The sequence below is a fragment of the Astatotilapia calliptera genome, chromosome 9 (genome assembly GCF_964374335.1).
Source record: "Astatotilapia calliptera chromosome 9, fAstCal68.1, whole genome shotgun sequence".
Classification (NCBI taxonomy): Eukaryota; Metazoa; Chordata; class Actinopteri; order Cichliformes; family Cichlidae; genus Astatotilapia; species Astatotilapia calliptera.
The window spans coordinates 21,610,741-21,634,662 of record NC_137430.1 but is presented as its reverse complement, the minus strand read 5'-3'; the positions used below and the strand labels follow the sequence as shown (position 1 = coordinate 21,634,662).

The following is a 23,922-nucleotide window of genomic DNA, read 5'->3' as shown; positions in this document are numbered from 1 at the left end:
AAAGCATGCAGTCCGAAAAGATGTCAAAACATACGCTGCTTTCACTTGTAGAGCCAGACTAATACTGCTTATACAGATATTTACTAATTAAAAAGTCTGGTATTTGCAGAGCATAGCTGCCAATATTGTGAAAATCCTAACGTATAATTAAATAAGTAGCGTAGAAAGTGTGGTGCTCTGTGGTGTGTTTTTTTAGAGGTCCTGTGCAGTATCTTAGCTGTTCCTAGACTGCACACTTCGAGAAAAAGACCTCTGATGTTGTGCCTGGAATTTGTGGGAGTCACTTTTCCAGTTTGGGGGTTACAGCCACTAATGTTTCTATTACCACTGCAACCACGCTGAACTTTACCTTAGAAATCGGATCCAACTGACCTTCAGTCTATGATGCCACTATATCATGCTGATTAACCGGAAGCTGTTTGTCCCAGACAACCTTAACCCTGTTGTTCTCAAACACTGTGTGGTGTCTCCCATCAGGACTTGGTGACTTCTAATTTTATTGATCGCAGCAGCAGTTTTTAGACTTAGCTATGATCATTTTTACTACTTTTAAGTTGATATTTTAGAAATAATATTTTCAACAGAAAATTTACAACCAAATCAAAATATTGTGATTTTTTTTTTTTACATTTCCTCTGGGACCCTTTCAAAAGCAAAAGAAACTTTTATTATTAATTCTTCTAAATTTTGCTTCTTAGCCAATTTTAATTTTTTTAAGATAAAATACAATCAAACTGAAATTATTTGTTGGTTTTGTTTGTGTTTGCAGGAGTTTAAGCACTTCACTCTCCATGGGAAAAATTCACCAAACCATTCAACAAAACAAGCACAGCTATATATAGTTTATTATATAAAACGAAACATCATAGAAATATTCCATGTAAACAAAAAGTACAAATATTTACACCAGCAAATGTGCATATGTTTTATATACTATATTTATGGTAATGAATGTGGAAGATCCTTGGTATTTAATTACATCCTTCTCACAACTATGTTAATTTTGTTTCAGTGCATGGTGACATTGGCTCAAATAAAACAAAACAAAAAAATAGGACTTCTATTATAGAAAGTAACTGCAACAGAAAACAGGGTTATGAAATGATGTATTTGCTCTCACGAACAGCACATTTCAAAAGGCTTCAGTCGTCATTCTCTCCAACAGCTTCTCCTCTTCTGCAGTGCTGGACACAGTTAAACTTCTTTTGAAATACTGCATTTCGATTTTCCCTGACTCATGTGCCAGTGCTACTCCTGAATATGTGTTTTGTTTTCCAGATTGTCCAAACAAAGCCATGTCTGTCACCCTGACAATGAAAAAAATGAAGAAAAAAACAAAAACCATATAAGACAAATATAAACTAATTTGCTTAATTATCACCTGCGTGTGTGTGACATTACCTGTCAGCACTCATTCTCTCAGTGACCACAGGCTGTGTGTCATCTTTCAACAGGTCCCATATGTGGAGGTTACATGCAGCATCGAGTACGCAGAAGACCGTCGCTCTGGTCTGGGCCCACTGCAGGGAGACCACCGGTTCGCCAGCTGTACTGTTCTTCCACTGTGCCACAGGCTGCTCATGGCTGACTGCATGCAGCCTGATGCTGCCATTGCCACAACCCACCTGAAACAAGGACAGCGAATATTTGAAATATACCCTTTCGAGGCTACAGTGGTATAAATCTCCATGGTTTTGTTTCTTGAGTCTTTGCATGCCATTCCTTTGAAACTCCAAACTTTTCTTTTCTCTATAAAAACTAGTCACTCAACATATTCAGTTACTCACCCACCTTTTTTTCTTTTTACAGTTCTAGTCAGTTTTATGTATATATTAGGGCTGTGCAATATGACCAAAATCTCATATCCCGATATAAGAATTCTATCGTCCAATAACGATATAAATCACAAAAATGTAACATTTTCTGTAAATTCTGTGAATCTCAGGCAGCTCGACTTGCGGGAAGTGTTTCCTGCTGCGTCATGTAGCTGGAGTCGAGTGTTTTAACCGATGCATGATGAAACTATACGTTTTTAGGCATAAGTTGTAACGGCCGCCGTTTTCTTCGTGAGTATTTATTACACGGCGTGCGGCGGGGAAAAGCCTGTTCTAACGTTTGAGTCTAAGGTTTATTTTTTTAGCACCTGACTGCTCTTTTTTACTTCTCATCCGTAAATAATCTGCTCTTTCACGTGATTCAGTTTATTTTGAAAAGTCTCAACAGGATCTTGAGCTTTATTCTGAAAGGTTTATGTGGAACATAAACAAGCAGACACGCGATGCTGTTACCGTCGTTGTTGCTAACCACAACGCATAAAAACAGGCGCCTGTCCGTCTGTAGTGTGGTTATATAAAATATAAGAGAAAGAGAGAACTTTAAGAAATTAATATCGCCACTACAGTGACCATCAAAACGATGAAAAAAATATTGCCGTAAACAGTTTATTTTGTGACACCACGAAACAAACGATAGTGTAAAATGAAACGATAGACGTTTTTATATCGTCATCCCATATATATCGTTATATCGAACAGCCCTAGTATATATAGCACTAAATCACAACCAGAGTAGCTTCAAGGTGCTTTATATTGTAACGTAAAGACACTACAATAACAGGATGTGTTCATTTTTGAGCTTAAGAGCTGCAGGTACATTTCTTGTCCCTACTCATTTTATCTAAGCTAATCTAAGCGGTCTGCATATTTCCCAAAATAGATGTGATGTAAATAAGCATGACTCTCACCAAGAACAAGTGTGGTCTGAAGGGAGAAAAGTGGATTGAGGTGACATCGACAGGCTGCACTTCAACCTCCTGAAACCTGTAAAATTTGGGGGGTGCTTTCAAACCGTGACTCGTTCCATGGTGGACCAGCCCCTACACACAAGTCACATTAGTACACTTTCACTAAATTACAGGAGTATAAATTTTTTTTTAATATTTGAGAGGATTCATTTGAAATTACATGAATTAAGCTCACCATGTTGGTGCCAATAAAGAAATGATTGGAGTCTGTTGGAAGGAATTTTAAAAGCAGCGTGTGCAGCGGCCCTGTTTTAACTACATCTCGCGGTGACCCCCTGAGACTTTGAAAAGAGGCATAGAGGGAGGAAAAATAAAACAACAGGTCAGAAGTTAGATTACTCCCAAACAAACAACAACGGAACAAACTGGAAGACAACACTGCATCACATTGGTGGGCCATATGGGGAAGTTGCTGTCTGCATGTGCAAGAGATTGGAAAGAGACAATAAAGTAAATACTTCAGTTAAGACAGAGTGATGTCTGAGGTTTTCCTCACCACACCTCTCTGCGTAACACATGTATAAGAGCGCAGGTATGTTTCCATCAAATGTTGAGGTGACAAAATCAAGAGCATGCAGCATGTAACAAACAGGATTGAGTGGCAACAACATAACAGCTGTGTTCCACTGGGCCAAGACTCTGCGGTGTATTTTAAGCCCTGCGGCTGCCAGTGACAGATGATCGTCATGAGCCATTTATCAATCTCACCTCTCAGCAGCGAGGACGGACGAGCTGTGAAGCAACTTCACTTTGCCGCCAGGCCGGAGGCCTGCAAGAGGGGAGAGGGGGAAAAAAGAAAGAAGCGGGGCTGAAAGCAATGCCACATGTGTGAGAAAGGTGAGCCCACTCAAAGAAATACTGTGACTGCGTTACCCAGGTCTGTTGGAGAGCCTGCCTCGTTGCCTTTTGGGAGCTCTACCACCACCTACAGGACACATGGGAGAAATCATGACAGGCAATTCACATTTTTACGGTGCAGCTGTCCCCAAACTTCAGAAACCGATCCCCCTACCACTGAGTTAAAATGATAGGAATTTTAGTGAACTGAAGATAAGAAACAATAGAAACAACAAAAACTATTTTCCCCACAAAAATCTCATTAATTACACTTAGTTTAGCACGTTTTCTTTTGGTCATTGTACCACCCATCTGCCCTGCAGTGACTCTTTTAAGAGTATAAAACAGATGTAGAATCGTTGGAACAATGAATACTTATGGATATTTTATATCCTGGAGGAATGCAAGTCACAATGAATCTAAAATAACATCAGTAATCCTCATTGGGCTTTCCAAACTTTCCAATTCATGTATCTCTCTCCATGACCTCTCTAATAAAATCCACTCCCAACTCCTGCTCCTTGTAAAGAAAAAAAAAACATACATGTAAAATATGTACAATCTACTTAGTTGCTCAACCTACCCAAAAATTTAAAACTCCACTTTCATCCAAAGAAGCCAGCTGGAATGACAGTCCTGATGACTCTACAATTGGAAAAGAACATCATTTAATTAAATAAACAGTACTGTGCAAAAGTCTCAGGACACTCTCCATTTCTGTATGTCTTGCTTCCAAGGAGCCACACTTTGTTGTAATGTTTTTAAAGTGCAATAAGCTCCAGGTTTTTCTGAAGGACAGCTTTTCTTTGGTTAATGGCTGCTTTCTCACTCATTTTCAGTCCAGTACTTGTCCCAGTACTGACCCTTTTCAGAGGATTTTTCTTTTGCTTGCTTAGCCACTTAGCACTGACCTATGAATCACAGAAGCATAAAAAGGCTCCGAACTCAATGGATCAACTGGCCTTGTGTCTACACATAACAGACAACTTAGCAAAGAACCATTTTTAATTGTTAATTAGTTACTTTGTTAGTAGCTGCCTGTCAGAAAAACACATAGTGTCCCCATTTCTCTAGCCGAATCTATGAAAAATTCTAAAGATAACACAGTTTGACAGGTATAAAATAGTATTTTTCCACCAACAAAGTGATCAATAAGGTGATTGCTGTAGCTTCATTAGAAATGGTCTAAGCAAAGCTGCTATCAAGAAGCCATTCTTAAGGAAGAGAAACATGGATACATGGCTGGGGTATGCCTTGTCTCTGAGTGAATATTCATATGAATATTGACTTTTAAGCTCATTAGAATTGTGCTAATCGCTGCAACTATTTCCCATTTTCCTGGCAAAATATGAAGAAACATGAATGGCAGAAAACATATAGCAACATTCACACCTCTGGTTAATCATTTCATACCTTCCTCGGATGCCAACAGTGGAACGTCTGCCCTCAGCTCCCCTGCTAGTGCAGAGGGGACAACTTCTACAGAGGTCACAGATGACAAATGGCCTGAGGCGGCCAACACTGCATCTGTGTTGAAAAGGTGACAAATAAGAAGATAGCTGCAAAACTCGAGTTCAAAAACCAAAGCAAAAAACAATCAGCCTCTCAAGTTTATGTGAGAGAGGGCAGGGGAGTGCTGACATTCATTTTTCCTTAGGTCGGGTGCAAAGAGTGAAATTTGTGTCACTGTGTAAGTTCAAAGGGATTTATATTCTTAAAATAAAAAGATGAATAACAGTCTGGAAACAAATGTTAGGTGTAAGAGGAAAGAAATAAAAATGCTTTTTTATATATTTGGCACTAGGGCTGCCACGATTACGTCGACTATCAAATTCGTCGACGACTAATTTAATAGTCGACGCGTTGTTTGAAGCTTTGTAAGATCCCAAAAGACACAGGAATAAGTAGTAGGATTAAACCCCGAAGAAGAAGTAGCTCTGTCCCAGAATTTATAGCGCAGCCCAGCTCAGTTTCCAACAATGGCGGAAGCTAGTTAGTTTTAACTTTACTCTTATTATTCTTTCTGGGTCACAAAATAAACGTTTAACATATTTTCAAGCGAGAATGTAGCTGTGTAAACCTCAAATATCTGCTCAGTTTATCAAGACACCACATATTTTCAAAAGTGCTCTGACGTTTTCTGAGACCTCTGTTACCCACTAGCTCGATAGCTAGCCGGGGGCAAGGCTCACTGGAGCCCGTGAGAACACCGGACTCCCAGCAAATCGTTTTCAAACCCACCGCCGTCTTTCACTACTCAGGTGAAACATTTAATATAAGTCACTTAGATAACTTAAAAATGTTATTGTTTGTCTTTTTTCAGTATTTATTTGTTCCTGAGTAAATCGGTTTGGCTGAGATTAAAGTTATAGTTTTTACACAGCTGAATAAACATCAAGCAGACAGCTGATTATCAGAAGTGTGAGATGCTGGAGAAAATACTCCGGTGTCCTGTTATATTTTAGATAGCAAGGAGTTTATTAAACTTCACCGAAACAATCTGCAAATTTCATTTAAATTTAATAAACTATCATTTTGTCTTTATTTTTAGTTAGCACCTACCTTAAACACTAAAAGCTGTAAGCTAATGATAGTTATATAAGAGCAGATGCTGCTGGTGCAATAAGCTGTACGTTGTACATCTAATGGATACATGATCTGATTAGTCGACTATCAAAATAATGCTTGTGGCAGCCCTATTTGGCACAGCTGGAATTTAATTCCCTGCTGACATACCAGTGGAGAAGGTAGGCTGCCTGAATGTCCACTCTTCCTCCCCCATCTTTAAGCTATAGTGGTTACTAGAATGCTCCCTAAGGTCCCACAGCACCACAGAGCCGACTGATGTGCCTGCAAACACCAGCGTGACCTTTCCAGGGCTGAAACAGCAACACTGGATCTGGAACAAAGAAAACGACAGGGGATTAGTGTAGATGTTAGAGGTTCAGTGGCTTTGGTTTCACTAAGAAGCGATATGCCAAGTCCACAAATAACATCAGCTGCACTTAGAAGGACAGATTCACATTCCTCATTAGAGCTGAAGTAAATATCGCCATTTAGACACGTAAGGACAAATCAAATGTTTATTTTCCATCCTTACGGTCTTTTCATAATATTGCAAATAATGTTTGATGGAGGCTTTACAGATTTTTCTAATGAAAAAGTATCATGTTAAACAACTATGGGGTTTGTGTTTGATCATTTACAACAAGATTGTACATGCTGAGGAAGTTTAACCAAATTTGAAGTTAATGTGAGACAGATGTTTTTGTGGGACAACGTGCAGACAAAAGAGAGTTATAGGTTAGGTTTCCTCACATCTATTAGAAAAGTAAAGGTCATGCAGTGTTAACTTTTGAACGTAGTGGGACGAAGGTAACGGGACTGCTGTCCGTATGTGGGTCACCCAAGAAGGAGGAACAATTACAACAAGCAATTACCCTTCTGATGTGACCAACATGTAAGACAACCCTGATTTGATTGCTGATTTCTGGAGGGCAAACAAAGCACTGATGCTTCTCACTGAATTTCAAGACTGATTAGGCTCCTCTGATTAAGTGATGCAGAAAAAAGCTACAGTTTAACACAGCTTAATTTTTATTCATGATAAACAATAATGCTCTGGAGAGTAAATAAATAGAGCCTGACTGACACAGGATTTTTAAGACTGATACCGATTTGTTGATTCCAAATCTGATATTCCCATATATAATATGATATTTTTTCCTTTCTTTCAGAGACATAAAACATGAACCATTGTTTTTCTGCCACTGAATTTTTTTTTCATTTAAAATTTCAGGTTATTTTCTCAATTGTACATTATTTTTTTCAGAGGTTTGAGTTAATAAGGGGAAATCTTGAGATGAAAACCCCCAAATTTTTTCTTTCGGCTGGCAAAAATTGTTTTATTCAATGGCAGAAACAAGCTTCCGTAAGTTTCACTGATATTTGTCATGTGTATTTATTTTGCTACTCATTCGTGCTCTGCCTGACTGGTGGTTATTGTTTGTGACAAATGTGCAGCCAACAGGGAAGTTGAAGAGTGCCCTTTAGTGTACAAACAATATCAAAACTCCTTACATGGCTGAATGGTGTTTCTCTCATGTCTGATATTACTTTTTAAATATCCACTTTGCAATTGGCTAATAATCGGCTGATACCAAACTCTAGAAATTGTATAAAACTGAATACTAGAAGTTGTAAATGTCACCTCAGACTCATAAACAAGGATCTTCTGAGGCCTGGATGGCTCCCAGATGTTCCAGATGCAGATGATGGTACAGCTGTCAAGATGCTTGGTGTTGGGTTTAGTCGTGGGCATGTGAACTGACAGCATGGTATGCTTTTGGACCTGAGAAAAGTGCAGCATGCTAATCTGGCGATCTGCAATTGACAAGACAAAACATGAACATCTAATAGGAAGAACTGTCTGAGTTTTTGAGAGGCTGCTACTGCTGCCACAGAGGACAAGTAACAACTAACAAACTAGCAATGAGAATAGAGCAAGATACAAGTCAAAAAAACAAACAAAATGAGTTTCTCTGGTTGGACTTTGTACCATAAAGAAAAGGCAACTCAGTGATGAGCTGTAAACTTCCATCGCTGAAAGACAACGTGTCTGACTGAGTGCTCAGTTTCTCCAGGGATTTTCTCTCAGCTTGATCCTCTTCCAGCAGGACAACCATGACCTTGATTTGGAATGACAGCAGTGAGAACTAACAACAAGACAAAAAGTTCTTCATGCATACACTTCTAAGAAATAGTTTAAAGACCTGTGAGGCTGAGCGAAGAAATGATGCCAGACGCTGTGAATCATAGTTCATTTCACTTCTTTGTTTGTCTCGTGCTTCCTTAGAGAGGTTTGGATCTGTCAGTGCAGGGAAATTCTATTAATAAACTCACCATATAGCCTACACACTTAACTTATCAGAAGCTTATTGTTTTATTACCCCCACATGCTCCACTGCGCTCCGGAGGATGCTGCGTCCACTTCTCAGACATCTCTATTTCCTCTGTCTGGATGTCTCGATCTGTGTTATCCTCATTACACTGAACGTAAGCCTAGAAGAGAAGACGATCTCACGTGTTATAAATACATATGCAGTATCTCTTTATAATTTGGATTAAGAAGTAGACAACAGAAATAATCGCTAACCTGTTTAGTGTTTGCATTTCCAAAGTTTCTGATGTACATGTCATACTCATTGACCGGCGGCAGATCCAAAAGGGAGAAAGTCATGGAAAAATCCAGATCGATTAAACGAAGCAGCTCTGTACTTCTCTTCCTGTTGTCAGCAACAAATATACATTCAAGGTTTAATTAAATAATAAACACACTGTCAGGTTGCCTGAGGTTGCTTTATGCTTATGTGAAAAGTATTACTTAAGTGACCACAAGTGTCCATTTAATATAATATGTTTTCTGCAAATAAACGTACTTTTGCTTACTGGCAACTTTCTTGCTGACTTCGCGTTGCTTTGCAGCTACAAAGTCGATAAACTTTCCGTGTTGGGAGGCTCTGCTCTGGATCTTTTCAGTGTCTGTAAACAGGGCAGTAATGATGCTTTAAATCCAGGATAATCCTGCACAAAACACCCTGGATTTAACAGGAGTGTGCCTTTCAGTTATACACAAAGAAAGAAGCACGCTTAAAACATTTATTGTTGGTAAGAATATACCTCTGGACCATTTAGGCCTCTCCTCCTCTTCTTTGCTTGTACTTTGTCTGGACTTTGTTGTTCCAATTCTCTCATTCTCTTCATCCATGGCTCTCCGAATAGCTTCAATCTCCTTTCTCCGCTGTGCTGAAAGCTCCTCCTTTGCTTCACCCGACTGTGGATGCAATGGCTCCTTCTCGTCCTCATCTTCATTAGTGCTCTCATTCAGTTCCTCAAAATCCTCTTCATAGTCCTTTAAATAGAGCATTCCCATTCATCACTGAGCACATGCAACGCGTTTTTATTTGAAACAAGAAAAATAACCACGATGAACAAAAACTAGATCCTAAAAGAAGAAACGTGAAGCGACCACTCACCATTTTCTTACAATGTAAATCGATTAGAGCATGCCAAAGTAACACAAAAAGAAATGTGTAAACAACACTGAAATTAAAATCAAAACTGGCATATTTTGTAAGAGCAGCCTCTGTAATTACCTCAAAATCATCTTCATAATCCTGATCAGCCAAATCTTCATCATTGTCAACTTGCTGAAGTGATCAGAAAGCATAAAGTGGGAAAATCGTTTAAGAAACTTTGATTATTTGTGCACAGACTCGTGTTGCTTTAACTCCAATTCCCCAAACACTTGAATGCAATACTAATAATTTCCAAATTGTTAATGTAATTAAAGGTAGTTCGGTTAGAAAACATTCAAAGTTAAGCCCAATCAAAAAAAATGCAGATTCATTTTGAATTTGATGTCAGCAACATGTTTGAAAAAGGCTGGGAGCGGGAAACATGTGATAAGAGGGATAGTGACACATTTCACAACTGATCATGTTGTCTGGCAAAAGGTCAGTACTGGATATAAAACCAGCATCACAGAAAGTGTTTCAGGAGTCCAAATAGCTACCCTGTGTGTGGGCATACAATACGGGTCAACAATTTAACAACAGAAATGAAAACACATGTATGAAGAAAAAATAGAGTGATATCTATGTGTCTGTGTTACATAGCTACAAATGGGAAATTCTGCTTAGTATATTTTATGCTTATTAGGAGAAATGATGCAACATAGTGGGAAACAGGTCCCTGTGTCTGCTTCTCTCTAATGCTCACTGTGAGCATTACAGACAAACCAGCTGCAGACTGAGCTTAAACCTGGTTTGTTCTCATGCAAGCACAGAAAGGCCCTCCACAAAGGGTGCCAAGACACAATATTCCTTAGGCTCAGTGACTTATGAAATAAATGGAATAAGTAGAAACACACCCCCATGCTAAAAAAAAAAGAAGTTTAAAGACATGCAAGAGTGCATTTGTTGCCTTTGAAGGCTATAACCAAACTGAGCATCTTACAGGCTCCTCTGTGTCTGCTTCATGTTTCACAGCAGGTATCCACTGCTCAGAAACCAAGTCAACTTCCTATATTGTGAAAGGATATAATGCAAGGAAAGGGTTTACAATCAGATAATCCATAGTATTGGATCAGCGTTGTGAGAGCTATGAGGGAAATTTACACGCAAACTAACCACATTCCTCTCATGACTCTTGCCAGATGATGATCTCTTGTCTCTGTGATCGTCTTCCTCCCTGTGCTTTCTCTCTTTGTGTTTCCTTTCCACGTCAGCTTCATGTTTGTGCCTTCTCTCCCTGTGTTTGTTTTCTGGGTCTTCTCCCTCTTTGTACCTTCTGTCTTTGGGTTTGTCCCTCTCAGCCAACTCTCTGTCAGCACGATGATGTCTGATCTCTTCCCCTCGATGCTCTCTGTATTCACTATCGTGCTTCTGTTTCTCCTCCTAAATAGCAGGAAAATCCCAGCAAGAATGTATGTAATCAAAGCCATTCCTTAAAAATTCAAATACGTGAACATTAATATTACTGTGGAAGCTTACATGATGTCCTCTCTCTCTGTGCCTCCGTTCTCTCTCCTCTTTACGTTTTCTATGTTCTTCTTTATACTCTGAAATCAAAGACATTCAAACATTAAACATCTCATGGACATGCTACTCTAAATAGGCACACTCCTGTATGTTTACCTCTGTCCTCTTTCTGTTCCAAATGCTTCATGTCTCTTTGTCTCTCTTCCTTGGCATTCCTTGTATCTTCATATTCATTTTGGTGTCTCTCCCGATGCTGATCTTTCTCCTCCCTGTGGTGCTGTTCTATCTGCGCTCCTCTTCCTTCCCTGCTTTCCTTGTGTCTTCTTCTCTCCCCATCATTCCTAAGCTCTCTGTCCTGCTCCTCTCTTTTTCTTTCCTTATTTATGTCATCCCTTCTTTTACTACGGTCTTCCTCCCTGTGTCTATCTCTGTCCCTTAACCTCTCTTTCTCCTTATCTCTGTGTCTTTCCTTATCCCTCTCCCTGTCCTGTTTTTCCTCTAAGTCTCTTCTCGTCTCCTTATTTTCTCTGTAGTCATCACCATACTTCCTTACATCTACAAATCTCTCCCTTTCCCTTGTCTTCTCCCTTTCATTTCCTCTCTCAGCTCTCCTATCTTGTGAGCCCTCTTTCCTTCTGTCTCTTCTCCCTTCATCTCTTCTCTCTCTCCCTGTGCTCTCTCTTTCCCTGAGCCTCTCCTTTTCGCGTCTAGACTCCTTTTCTTGGTCCCTATGGCGTCTCTCAGCGGATTCCCCACCACGGTACCTTCTATCATAGCCATCGCGCCTCCTGGCATCGTCACCACCGCGTTCTTCCTCCTAGAATAAATAAATACAACCAATAAAAATACGATTAAATCATCTACCGTTGCATTTAATTGCTACAAATCGAGCTTGAATCAGAAAATTCTGCAACTTACCCTGATGTGTCTCCTCAGGTCTGCAGGTCTCCATGTGTCTTCCTTTGTTATTTTCTAAACAAACACGTTTCTTAAGGTTCATTTGATGACATTTTAATTGAAAGACACCATTTTATATAACTTGTATGATATCGAACCAGACCCATGTAAGTCAGCGGGATAACATTCACTCTTTGAGATAACGTTTGACAACATTCATAGCGAACACGACTTTTTCTACTAAAAATAAACGCTTCTCAGTTTTGGCTCACACACGGTAAAGTCAGAGCTGAAGCACGTACCTTATCTGTGTACATGTTCTCATCGGCGCTTGTTTTTTTTCTTGGTTGTCTTCAATCACCGAATATTAGCTCTTATTTTTGTAGAGACACCGCCATGATGGTTAAGACCCAGCGCGCAGGCGCAGTTTGCCGAATCCAAGGAGAACGCGTCACCTCGGCTTGACAACAGCCGTATCAATCCGCAGCAGAGAAATCGCTGAAATCAACAGCCAGTTGCCATGGCAGCGGCTGAAGATACTGTCCATACATTTTTGTTTTAGCGAAATATCTTAAGTTTTGGGCTTTAAACGATTATAACAGTTAGTTGTTTCGCCCTGTTATGTCTAGTTGTATGTGAGTTCATATTTCTATCAATAAAGACTGAGTAGTGATTTATCAGTGCTCATCATTTCGGGTTTAAGGGTAATACTGTACTAACAAGCTAGCGAGGCACTATTAAATGCAATATTTCTTTTTCAAATATAGCCAATGCAGGATGCTATTTAAACATTTACTTTTAAGAATATCTGTTTCACTGGACTTTGACGCTTTCTAAGTGATAACAATGTAGTTGCCTCTAGTAAACACCAGATGGCGATGTCTTAGTTTTATACATAGCGCTAGAGACGCCGCTGGGATCGCACACAACTGGATGCCTGTGCGTTTTTGGAAATGGTCATACCCACCCTGTGTGGGCAGAGTAAGTAGAGCTGTGGACTGGACTATCTCAAGCAGACCGATTTAATCAGCGGAATGTCTTCGCGAGCTGCTCTTCAGAGTGGAAACTAAGACGGTGAACGACAGCGGTTCCTCCCGGGGCGATGGGCTGGTGTGCAGGTGAACCAACGTGAGAGCAGGATCCCCGTATGAAGACTGCTTTGGTCCGCTGGCACATGGGAGCTGTGACACTCCGCATTTTCAGATTTTAAGGACACTCTCCTGAGGAGGCCACAGAGACATGTCAAGAGACAGCATGACAGATGTACGAGGAAGCCATTCACAAAATGCTAGCCCAGCTCTACCCAAAGAGAACGGGCACACTGCGCCGAGTCCACCTCAACCCAACTTTCCCCATCCCTCAGAGACGACCATACCCGACGATACCCCAGCGTCATCCACCAGCGAGCTGACCCAGACCTGGGTCCACTTTGCTAAGACATTTGTGCTCATTTTCCCCATTTACGCACTTGGTTATTTTGAGTTCAGTTTCAGCTGGCTGCTTATTGGACTTGTGATCTTTTTCTGGTGGAGGAGGAACACAGGAGGAAAGCAAAGCCGACTGAGCCGAGCAATAGCTTTCTTTGAGCAAGAGGAGCAAAGTGCCAAATGTGCTCTCACCACCTCTGATTTACCACCATGGGTAAGGCACAATTTGAATCAGAGCAGGACGGAGCTGTTTATCCCAACTGAGCCACTTCTCTGAATAGGGCGTGTAGTATTGTTGTGAACAATATTTTTGAGCTTCCAAGAAAACACAATCAGCTGACAGGATCAGCAGAGCAGAGTTGAGCTGTAAAGCTGTGATGGGGCAGCTGTCTCCGCAGCAGTGACATTAGACCAGAGCCCCAGTCTAAATACAGCAGGGTACAATGGTAAACGAGACACCACGCTGGGAAGGAAACATGCCCACGGGGTCTCTGTTATTTTGGGATTCAGACTGGCTATGTCACTTGTAGTAAGTCAGTCTATTTCTGCAGCACGTTATCTTGGCAAAATGTTAAGACAGAGCAGAGGTCCATCCTTGGGTTTAACAATTTAGGGTTTAATTTGGCAAACCAGTTTATAAACCAGTAAGAAGCTATACTTTGGGTCCCACTTAATCAGTCTAAATTCAAATGAAAAGTGGATAATTCCACAGTTATAATTTATATTTAGAAAAAAAATTCACAGGTTAATTCCAGGCTTTGGAAGAGGGCTAATTTTTTTCACACATGGATTTTCTCACGACTAGTGCTTTTAGGGTTAGAAAGTCTCAACATTAAAGGTTAGGGTCACTTGAGAGAAATAATGTGACTGTAAAAGATCATATATGTGAGTAAACTTTGTATCTTCCATAAAACTCAAAAGGGGAAGAGAAATTTGCTTTACTGAACCCTCCTATAGGACCCCAGAGAGTCTGGGTGGTCCAGACCATTCATGTAATTAGTTTTGAGTGAATTTGAGCCGTATTCTCTCAGCAAAAAAATGAAACTCAAATAAACTTTAAATGAAATGACTGAATAACTTGTAGGTCTTCAAAACGGAGACTTTCTGTATCCGACTCAGAGGAAGTTTGCGGCACAGCCTCGCTAAAAGTTAAAAGCCTATTCTGCTGACACACGGCTGAGGATGCATTGATGCCATTAAAGGGGGGCGGAGGAATTAGATGGGATCGAGGGAAAGCATCCCACTTAAAGGAAAGAGAAATTATTAATTGGCTTCAGCACACCCCCCCCCCCCCCCCCCCCCCCTGTTTTAAGTCTGTTCTTTATGAAACTGTGATCATACCAGCAGCAGGATTGTGTCCTCATGGGAAATCAACATGGATCTTCTGGGGCTTCACAATGATTGACAACCTCCAGCCTGACAAGCTGAGCACATTTCACTGTTTCCAGTTATAGCTCTTAAATCTTGGCTGCTGCAGATTTCTCCCCACTACACATATAAAGATGACATTTCTTTCACACTGTTGGGTTTTTTGTGCGTCCACACCCCAAAACAATTGCTAAAATGCACTTCTGCCAGTTCCAGTTTCTCCAGTTTAGTTTATGTCCTGACCTGCATTTGTCCAGAGTGACTCAGTAGTCAGCTGGTGTGGCAGCTACTGACACTAAAAGTGTCCGTGGAAGCGTCACAACAGTTTTGCACATAGCTCTTGGCTAAATTTTACAGTCTGAGCGGCACAGACTTCGAATGAAAAACCTTGAGCATTCAGGTGAAAATGGCTCTTCTTGTTTAAAAAGCATTTTGCTAGATGAAGAAAATGGTTATAAAATGAAAGGTAAATGGATTCATATTTGGTGAGGCCAGAGGACTGTACATAAAAGATGGACCGTTATGGCACCTGGAGCTGAATATTTTAGCCTTCATGTAGAGCTCATTATTATTGGCATTAGTCATTAATATCTGATATAAACAACATTGAATGCTCTGTCTTAGTTTTTAGGAATAATGAAAAAATCTTTTCACACGTAGACCGCCATTCAGGGTGGTGATGTCATTGCGTTGATGTATCTGTTCAGCTATTTCATTTTGTAATAGAGCATAATGAGGAAAACATACCAGACATGAATCAAAACTTTATATCAAGATGAAGATAAAAAAGCAAGAGCATCAGCTGTTAGAGGTCAACAAATAGATCGCCCTGTCTTCTTCTACTTCTTTATAGAGATTAGCATCAACTGCCATTATATAGTCCTTGCTTTTTTCTCCAAGGTAGTTTCATTCTCATTGTTGTAAACAATGGCCATTATTCCTAGCTTGCGCGCACCTGCTGACATGCGATGTGTCTCTATCTGTCTGAGCCACGGAATCAGATTTAATTTGAAAACACTGAACACGTGTGCACTGCTGAGCTGATTGAACTGGCAGATAGTCACCTTGGTTCAGTGTCGGAGAAGATGGCTTGCTGCCCAGCTGGATTTCTCAAAGCAATTTTGACTTGCTATCAGGCTACTTATGGGAGAAAATGGGTGACACGGTGCTTTGGTTTGTTCTTTTAAATGGACTTAATGCATCAGGAGTGCAAAGAACACAGATCTCGGGATTTTGAAAGTTGTTGATTTCCACAAGCATGTTCTGCACCTCTTTTTGTCAGCAGGAATACCGTGAAGACTATTATCGCCTGCCTTGTTTCTCTTGCAGTGGAAAACAACAAAAGCAGCACGCTGTGGCATTTATTTCATGCTTAGAATACTTTAGCTTGTTAGAGAAAGTAACGTAGCTCTGAACTGCCACCGGTTTACATCACTGACCTTGAATGCATTGCTTATGCTTTTTAAATCAAATTATCCTTTTAAAATTGAGGGTTTTTTATAACAATTCCAGTATATCATGTGTTTTTCATGATGTTGTTTAGTAGCAGAGCGCATTTAAACTATATTAAGACCCACAAGTTGAAATAATTAGTGTGTGTTTTCAACAAATGAGGGAGTTATTAAAGAAAAGTTATCACCCGTACAGTTTATATGAAGGGAATATAAGCTGTAAATTAGAAAATGCAAACATATTTATTGCATTGTTGAAGTTGGCCAGTGAATATTACAGGCACAGAACTGTACTACAGCTGCAGTAGATATAGTCGTGTTTTCCTTGAACCCTGTGGTCACAGTTTATTTGTACATTTTGTTTTCTCTGATCTTACATAGCAGCAGTGAAAGAGCAATATGTGCTGTACAAACTGAGATGGACCTTAGGTGTGTGGAGGTGTCGTTCAGAGGGCTCAGATTGTCTGCATTATATGAGACCTTAACCCTTTAAGACCTACCATAGAACCAAGTCCGCCAGAGCTTATATTATATTTTTACATGCTGTAGTGCCATTTTTGGGAGCATTTCAAGTTGCTATACATCAATACAACCATTATAGCCCAAATTTTAATAATATGTATGCATTAAGTGCATAGTAATTACATAAATTGCAAAAAAGTGCAATAAACTACAAAAAAATTGAAAATCGTTTTGTTTTTTTTAACATATATTTCTAGTTAAATAATTTCCCCCAGGGATCAATAAAGTATTCTGATTCTGATTCTGATTCTGATTAGTTAGAGAAATTTAAGAAGTTTATCCCTCAAAACTGCAAATACAAAAAAGTTGCACAAAATAGTTTTCCATCACAGGAAATTTATTTTGAGTGTCTTTATAGTTTTGTTTTTGAAATACACCAATTTTTATATACTGCAGGAAAAACGAAAATAAATATTATGATGCAAATTTGCAAAAAAAATATATAAACTATTTCCAGCAGTGCACTTTGAGTCCTAAGCATCCCAGAAATGATACAGAAAGTCTTAAAGTCAAACATAACTATTAAAAACACCAGTATAGGCTCATAAGGCCCTGAAGGTAAAAAACTACATTTCCGCAAAATGACGTCACTTCCGGTTTCACGCAGGTCATGGCGGACATGCGATAGTTCGCGCTGATGGAGGTAGGAAGTGTTACGAACAGCTGATCGGATCGGCTTTAAAGGGTTAACATGCACCTTCTGCCAGAGGACGGCATTACTTGGCTGAAATCCTGATACAATATCAGCTGAATTAAACCCCATTTCTGCTGCTTCTGCTGCTGACATTGTGTTTAGACTTTAATATTTTCCTGTGTTATTAGCTGCAGGACGTGGACTCAGCGAGCCATGATAAGCAGTCTGAAGACAGTGAGAATAACCATCTTTTATTCAAAACCCAGGCAAATTGTTAATTATGTCTTTAAGAGGCAGGGCTCAGCGACTCTTCGGCATAACACGAAATAATTAAGATATGTTTCCCTGATTCTTGCTCAGCGCTTAAAAGGAAACATTTGCTGCGAAGTGACTCATCATTACCTCACCTACATTTGTGAATGAGGTCACTGTGTCAGGGGTATTAATGAGGTTTTTTCCAGCATCTCCTCCACAGGATTATATTATTTCTGGAATCTTTTATGATAGCTGTGACATTTTCTTCTCTGTCGCCCTGCTCATGTCACTGCTTTTCTCACACTCTGACATAAACGCCGGATAAGCACTTTTGCTGAATCCATGAGAAATGATGCTGTCTCTTCACACATCGTGTCTCACCATAGGTCCAGCCAGTTGCCTCACTTCATCTTTATTTTATTTTTTACATCTTTATAGTGCAAATATGTAATATGAACCATGCCATGCATCACAGCATTTATACCTTGAGCTAGTTTGTAGTGTACTTTCCTAGATGGGATTTTGAAACATAAAAGGCAATAAGAAACACAATCGATACTATAAATGTTAAGAAGCACAAAACTCGAAACACAGCAAAATATAGAGAGACAGCCCAACACGAGGCACAAACTGCAGTTTAATGAAGCACCAGGGAAACAGGAAGTAGGGAAATATTCATGAAAGCATGACTGACCCCTCTTTGAAAACTGACTGAGCTGCTGCTGCACATCCATAATGTCAATCTGCCGTTCCACCTATGCTGCTTCCAAGTAGGGCTGCCACAACCGATTATTTTGATAGTCAACTAGTCACCGATTATTTTTGCGATTAGTCGACTAATCAGATCATGCATCCATTGGACGTACAGCTTATTGCACCAGCATGCATCTGCTCTTATATGACTATCATTAGCTTACAGCTTTAAGTGTTTAAGGTATTTGCTAACTAAAATTTAAAAGTTAATAAAGTTTATTAAATTTTAATGAAATTTGCAGATTGTTTCGGTTTAATAAACTCCTTGCTATCTAAGATATAACAGGACACTGGAGTATATTCTCCAGCATCTCACACTTCTGATAATCAGTTGTCTGCTTGACTTTTATTCAGCTGTGTAAAAACTATAACTTTAATCTCAGCCAAACCGATTTACTCAGGAACAAATAAAATACAAAAAAAAAGCCAAACAATAACATTTTTAAGTTATGTAAGTCAGCGGTCTCCAACCTTTTTTGCGCCACGGACCGGTTTATGCCCGACAATATTTTCATGGACCGGCCTTTAAGGTGTCGCAGATAAGTACAACAAAATAAAACTAGTACCGGTACCGACAAAAAGAAAATTTATTCATAACACACGTGAAAAGACCAAGGAAAACCGAGTAAACGATAAAAACGATAACAAAATAACGCTGAAAACCGATAAAAACCCTGAAAACCATACATTTCACACCTGAGCCTCAACTCTCGCGGCCCGGTACCAAACGACTCACGGACCGGTACCGGTCCGAGACCCAGGGGTTGGGGACTACTGATCTAAGTGACTTATATATGTTTGACCTGAGTAGCAAAAGACAGCCGTGGGTTTGAAAACGATTTGCCGGGAGTCCGGTGTTCTCACGGCTCTAGTGAGCCTTGCCCCCGGCTAGCTATCGAGCTAGTGGGTAACAGATGTCTCCGAAAACGTCTGTTATTTGAAAATATGTGGTGTCTTGATAAACTGAGCAGATATTTGAGGTTTACACAGCTACATTCTCGCCTGAAAATATGCTAAACGTTTATTTTGTGACCCAGAAAGAATAATAAGCTGCCGCTTCTGGGACACAGCTGCTTCTTCTTCTTCGGGGTTTAACGGCAGCTGGCATCCTTGTACATGCAGTGCTGCCATCTTCTGTTTCAGTCCGTTATTACACTCTTAAATCCTACTATTTATTCCTGCGTCTTTTGGGATCTTACAAAGCTTCAAACGACGCGTCGACTATTAAATCGGTCATCGACGATTTTGATAGTCGACGTAATCGTGACTAGTCGACTAATCGTGGCAGCCCTACTTCCAAGGTTCGGTATCTTGTGCATTCAGAGATGCTCATCTGCATACGTTGGTTGTAACAAGCGGCCCCTTCCCATCTGCTCTAAGCAGTCTGGCCATTCTCCTCTGAGCTGTGACATCAACAAGGCATTTTTACCCAGACAGCTGGTCACCTTGACCATGTCTGGATGCCTAAATGCATTAAATCGCTGCAATGGGATTAGATTAGATTCAATATTTACATTAAGAAACAGTTTCAAAGGTAAACCTAATGAAGTGGCCATCAGTATGTATCACCACAAGAGCCTTAATTAGGGCTTCTGTTGAAGTTAGGGTATAAACACCTTAAATTAAAATGATGAAGAGGACGTGGTTCATTTGTTTTCTATTATGCTGGTGTCTGCAGTGCTGAACACCATTATGCATCGTATTGACTTTGTTTCTGCTTTAGCTCCTGTTAAGTCAGTGATTTACGTTTGTCATTCAGTAAGATTAGTTAAACTGCAGAGCAGACTCAGACCACAAATTATGTAAAATGTTTGACTAGAGAAGGATGGAAATACTATCAGTCATGTTTGATTTATTTCAATCCTCAGCTGCGTATCCGTGAGTGTAAGTTTAGTTAGAAATGTGTGTTTAGAAATGTAGCATGGCTGCATGATGATAAAGGGAAGGGCATATGATGGAAACATTCTTTAGGTAGAGAAGAAAACATGGATTGCAAAACAACTGATCTTTGAAGAGCATCTTCATCTTTTTTCTTCACCTACAGCAGTGACTGCAAAGCAAAAATCGAACCATAGTAAATCTCATGCATCAGAATAGGAACACGTTACTCCATCCTCCTCCTCCTCCTTTGGAAACTTTTAGTAGTGAGGTTATAAACAATTAAACTGCCTGAAAACACAAAAACAACATTTTAAATTTCTGATAGTCAAGCTATTGCTTCTCGTTTGATGTGATATTACAGCCTAAAAGGTCTTAAAATTAAATATGACATTAGCCACAGCCACTAAATTGCCATTAGATACAAATATTTTGAACAGCTTTTACTGGAGGAGATGGGTGCTCTTTACTCTTAGCTTCAGTGCAAACATTAATAATAAATAAGTATCTAGACCATAATCTTTTACACTGGTAAATTTAGCTGTGCTGAAATAGCAGCATGGCTCTAAAGATGGTTAACGTCAGGAAGTCTGACATCTACTTGGGTTCACAAAAATGTTAACAAATCGTAATCGAAAGTGTTTGGCTGATTAGTTTTAATTACGTGCTGCTGTTATATAATGCACATGGGGTGAAGACTCTCATCTTTAACATGAGATAGGTTTAGAAATGACAGATCACACACTGAGCGTGGTTTTTACTTCCTAAATCCAAAAACTAAATATAGGAAAAAGAAAAAAACCAAAAACTGTAAAAACACATCAACAGACAACAACTGGAAACAGCTTCAGCTGCCAGTCATTAGGCCTTTGGGCAGTCATCATGTTAGTTATGATTATGGTCATTTTATGCACTTGGATGCGCTTTCGTCTCAAAGCAAGAAGGTTCCTCTTGCCCTGTGATTGCTGGGTTTGGCTCAAGGTCCACAGCAACCCTGAAACTGCATACATGGGTAAAAGTTGGATGGATGGATGACAGTTTTAGGCAACCCTGCTATCTGTCTATGCGCCTATGCTCTATTAACAAACAGCATGTTCCGTCTTTTCTTTAAAAGGCTTTCTGAAACCAACCAGGAGATGATCTGTTCTGTTTTCTCCATTGCAGGTCCACTTTCCAGATGTAGAGCGGGTGGAGTGGCTGAACAAGGTAACGAATCGAGCAGCTGCCTCTTGAATTTGCCTGCTTGAGTGAAGCCCTCCTCGTTTTTCATGCCTTGTAAAAACTGTGGGAAATGGGATGTCTGTTGCCATCTGCTAACTCTCCTCTTCTTGCTGTCTGTTGCCACACTGCAGCACATCTGACTTAACATGCAGGCCCGTTCCTGCAACGCTGTGAAATGCATTAACCCTTGCGAATCCCATGATAGCAACCAGGATGTAAATTTGGAGTCACTCCTGAGTATACATTAAACTGAGCAAGCTGGAGATTTAAAACATTCATGTGTTAGTCTTTTTGCTTGATGTGCATGGGTTTGACAAATAGAACTAGACTTAAATAGAACTACGCTTTGAATATTTTACTGTAAAGGATGTACCCCTCAATGTTTAAAGTCCTGGAGCAAATACATTTTTATATCCTTTTAGAATAATCATATAATGAATATTTTTCTTTGATTTGTTCCAAAACTCTTTGATTTCTCTCTTTCTGTATCCCCTTAGACTGTGAAACAGATGTGGCCCTACATCTGCCAGTTTGTGGAAAAACTGTTCCACGACGTGATCGAGCCGGCGGTGAAGGAGTCCAACGCCCACCTCAGCACCTTCTCCTTCACCAAGTTCGACATGGGAGACAAAGTGAGCATCTCGATGTGATAAAACAAGCTGCTAGCAGCGGGTGCCGTGGGTCAGCTGATGTTGGTGCGCCATGGCTAGAACACGAACGTGCATGCATGTCGCTGACATATGCTCTCGTTGCACAAATAGTTTCCGTGCGGGGGTCTGCAGAGGGGTCGACCTTGTGCTAACCACGTGGGGGTTGGGAGGGGTGACAGAGTGGCCGTAATGCTTCCTTATGTTATGTTGCAGCCGCTGAGGATCAACGGGGTCAAGGTTTACACGGAAAACGTGGATAAGCGACAGATCATTATGGATCTGCAGATCAGGTGAGCCAACCTGTCTAAAAATGTTTATCGTCTAGCGTTCTCTCCTGCCATTATAGTTATAGACACTACTTGCTTGGCTCTTTTGTTAAAAATACAACACGAGAACAACTGGAGTATCTGTTTTCAATGCAGCTAAAGAAACTCACATTGCTTTCATGCAGAGGTCAGTATGTAAATAGCCTCTTTCCACTTAGGTCTGTGCAAGTTAATATCTTCTGCTTTGTGCACACGAGAATCCATTGTAGGAATAGCATACACAGCAAACAGCATTAAATTCACATTTCCTGGAAAGGATTGGAACTTCAAAGGCCTGAATCAAAGTCTTAAAAAGTGATGGAACCCTGATAGAGGGTTTTTACGAGACATACTTTTGCTTTTTATCACCCAGCTTTGTTGGCAACACTGAGATCGAAGTAGACATCAAACGCTACTACTGCAAAGCTGGCATCAAGAGCATCCAGGTGAGGAAATCCCTTTTTTTTTGTTGTTTCATATCCTCATAGAGGTACTTTCCCTTGGTAAGAAATAAGGACTGCACACTGGAAACAGAAACACAGCAGGAAGCAATGCACAAAAAGGCTGTTAACTCAAGTAAGAGGTTGTCAGGTCTAAGTGTTCAGTTTCACTAGACTGGTGAAGGTGAAGACAATCAGAAAAACAGCAGGTAAGACAGGAGGAAGGAAAACAGGGGAAATCAGAATACTATCAAATCAAAACAGGAAGTTTTCATGTCTCTGTGATTAACACAGATAACCCAACCAAAGAGACAAGGCAGAGAGGACAAAGGGAAACACTGGGGACACTAGATGCACAACAAAGAAATAATAAAAGTGAAATAGAAACTAAAACTCATACAAATAACATACAGAAACCTAGAACCATGACAGGTATATCTCCCAAAAGAAAAAAGCTGGTGAATTTACTGTGTGTCACCACCATTACCACAGTTTCTCCCCAGTTTCCAGTCATTCAGCTGTCAAGTAAATGTCCATGCTCTTGTTTTTATTATTACAGGATTAATAATCCTGCTTTTCTTATATATATATATATCAACACCTATCAGGGGTTTCTGATGTTGAGAACTACTAGTGTTGTGCTGGAAAAAAGGAAAATGACTTATAATGGAAGCCGATTGTTTCTTATCAAAGTCCAGTAACAAAACAACGTAAATAAAGCAATCCAGAAAACTGCAGGCGCTACCACAAAGACAAGACATAATAAGAAACAATCAGCATACCAGACATATGTGGAGAAGATACTAACAAACTCAAGGAAAGATCAGTGGGAAAAAATGAAGCTATCACAAATCCCAACAAGAGAAACACAGATCATAATTCAAAGGAGACATTCTCAGACTTTGAACAGACAAATAGTGTTTTCAAAAGCTTTACTGTT

The 23,922-nt window shown here is 40.0% G+C and overlaps 2 protein-coding genes across 9 annotated transcripts in view; one reads left to right on the top strand and one right to left on the bottom strand.

The window, feature by feature from the left end:
- Positions 1-827: 827 nt before the first annotated feature.
- On the bottom strand, positions 828-12,556 carry dync2i1 (dynein 2 intermediate chain 1). Of its 6 annotated transcripts, none has more exons than XM_026179799.2 (23): positions 12,381-12,556; positions 12,100-12,153; positions 11,338-11,998; positions 11,194-11,261; positions 10,831-11,097; positions 10,658-10,723; positions 9,796-9,849; positions 9,320-9,551; positions 9,079-9,181; positions 8,796-8,925; positions 8,590-8,701; positions 8,413-8,507; positions 8,199-8,328; positions 7,851-8,023; positions 6,377-6,539; positions 5,054-5,167; positions 4,224-4,285; positions 3,677-3,728; positions 3,512-3,572; positions 2,979-3,084; positions 2,744-2,875; positions 1,402-1,625; positions 828-1,307 (listed from the first exon to the last, which is right to left on the bottom strand). In XM_026179799.2, the coding sequence occupies exons 1-23, from the start codon at positions 12,393-12,395 to the stop codon at positions 1,133-1,135; spliced, it is 3,249 nt and encodes a 1,082-aa protein (XP_026035584.2). In that variant the 5' UTR covers positions 12,396-12,556; the 3' UTR covers positions 828-1,132. The 6 variants fall into 6 exon arrangements, 4 of the variants coding, with proteins under 4 accessions (XP_026035584.2, XP_080162179.1, XP_080162180.1 ...); XM_080306053.1 differs by having other exon boundaries at positions 2,979-3,078; XM_080306054.1 differs by lacking the exon at positions 9,796-9,849.
- A 418-nt stretch (positions 12,557-12,974) lies between these two features.
- The window catches only part of esyt2b (extended synaptotagmin-like protein 2b), a 38,596-nt gene continuing 27,648 nt past the window's right edge, over positions 12,975-23,922 (top strand). For 2 of the 3 annotated variants that reach the window (XM_026179802.2, XM_026179803.2), the window contains exons 1-5: positions 12,975-13,719; positions 21,531-21,572; positions 22,085-22,219; positions 22,451-22,527; positions 22,916-22,988. In XM_026179802.2, coding sequence (XP_026035587.2) covers positions 13,318-13,719; positions 21,531-21,572; positions 22,085-22,219; positions 22,451-22,527; positions 22,916-22,988 — 729 coding nt within the window. In that variant the 5' untranslated portion in view covers positions 12,975-13,317. The remainder of the gene's footprint in view (positions 13,720-21,530; positions 21,573-22,084; positions 22,220-22,450; positions 22,528-22,915; positions 22,989-23,922) is intronic. The other variant, XM_026179801.2, reaches the window with a different exon arrangement.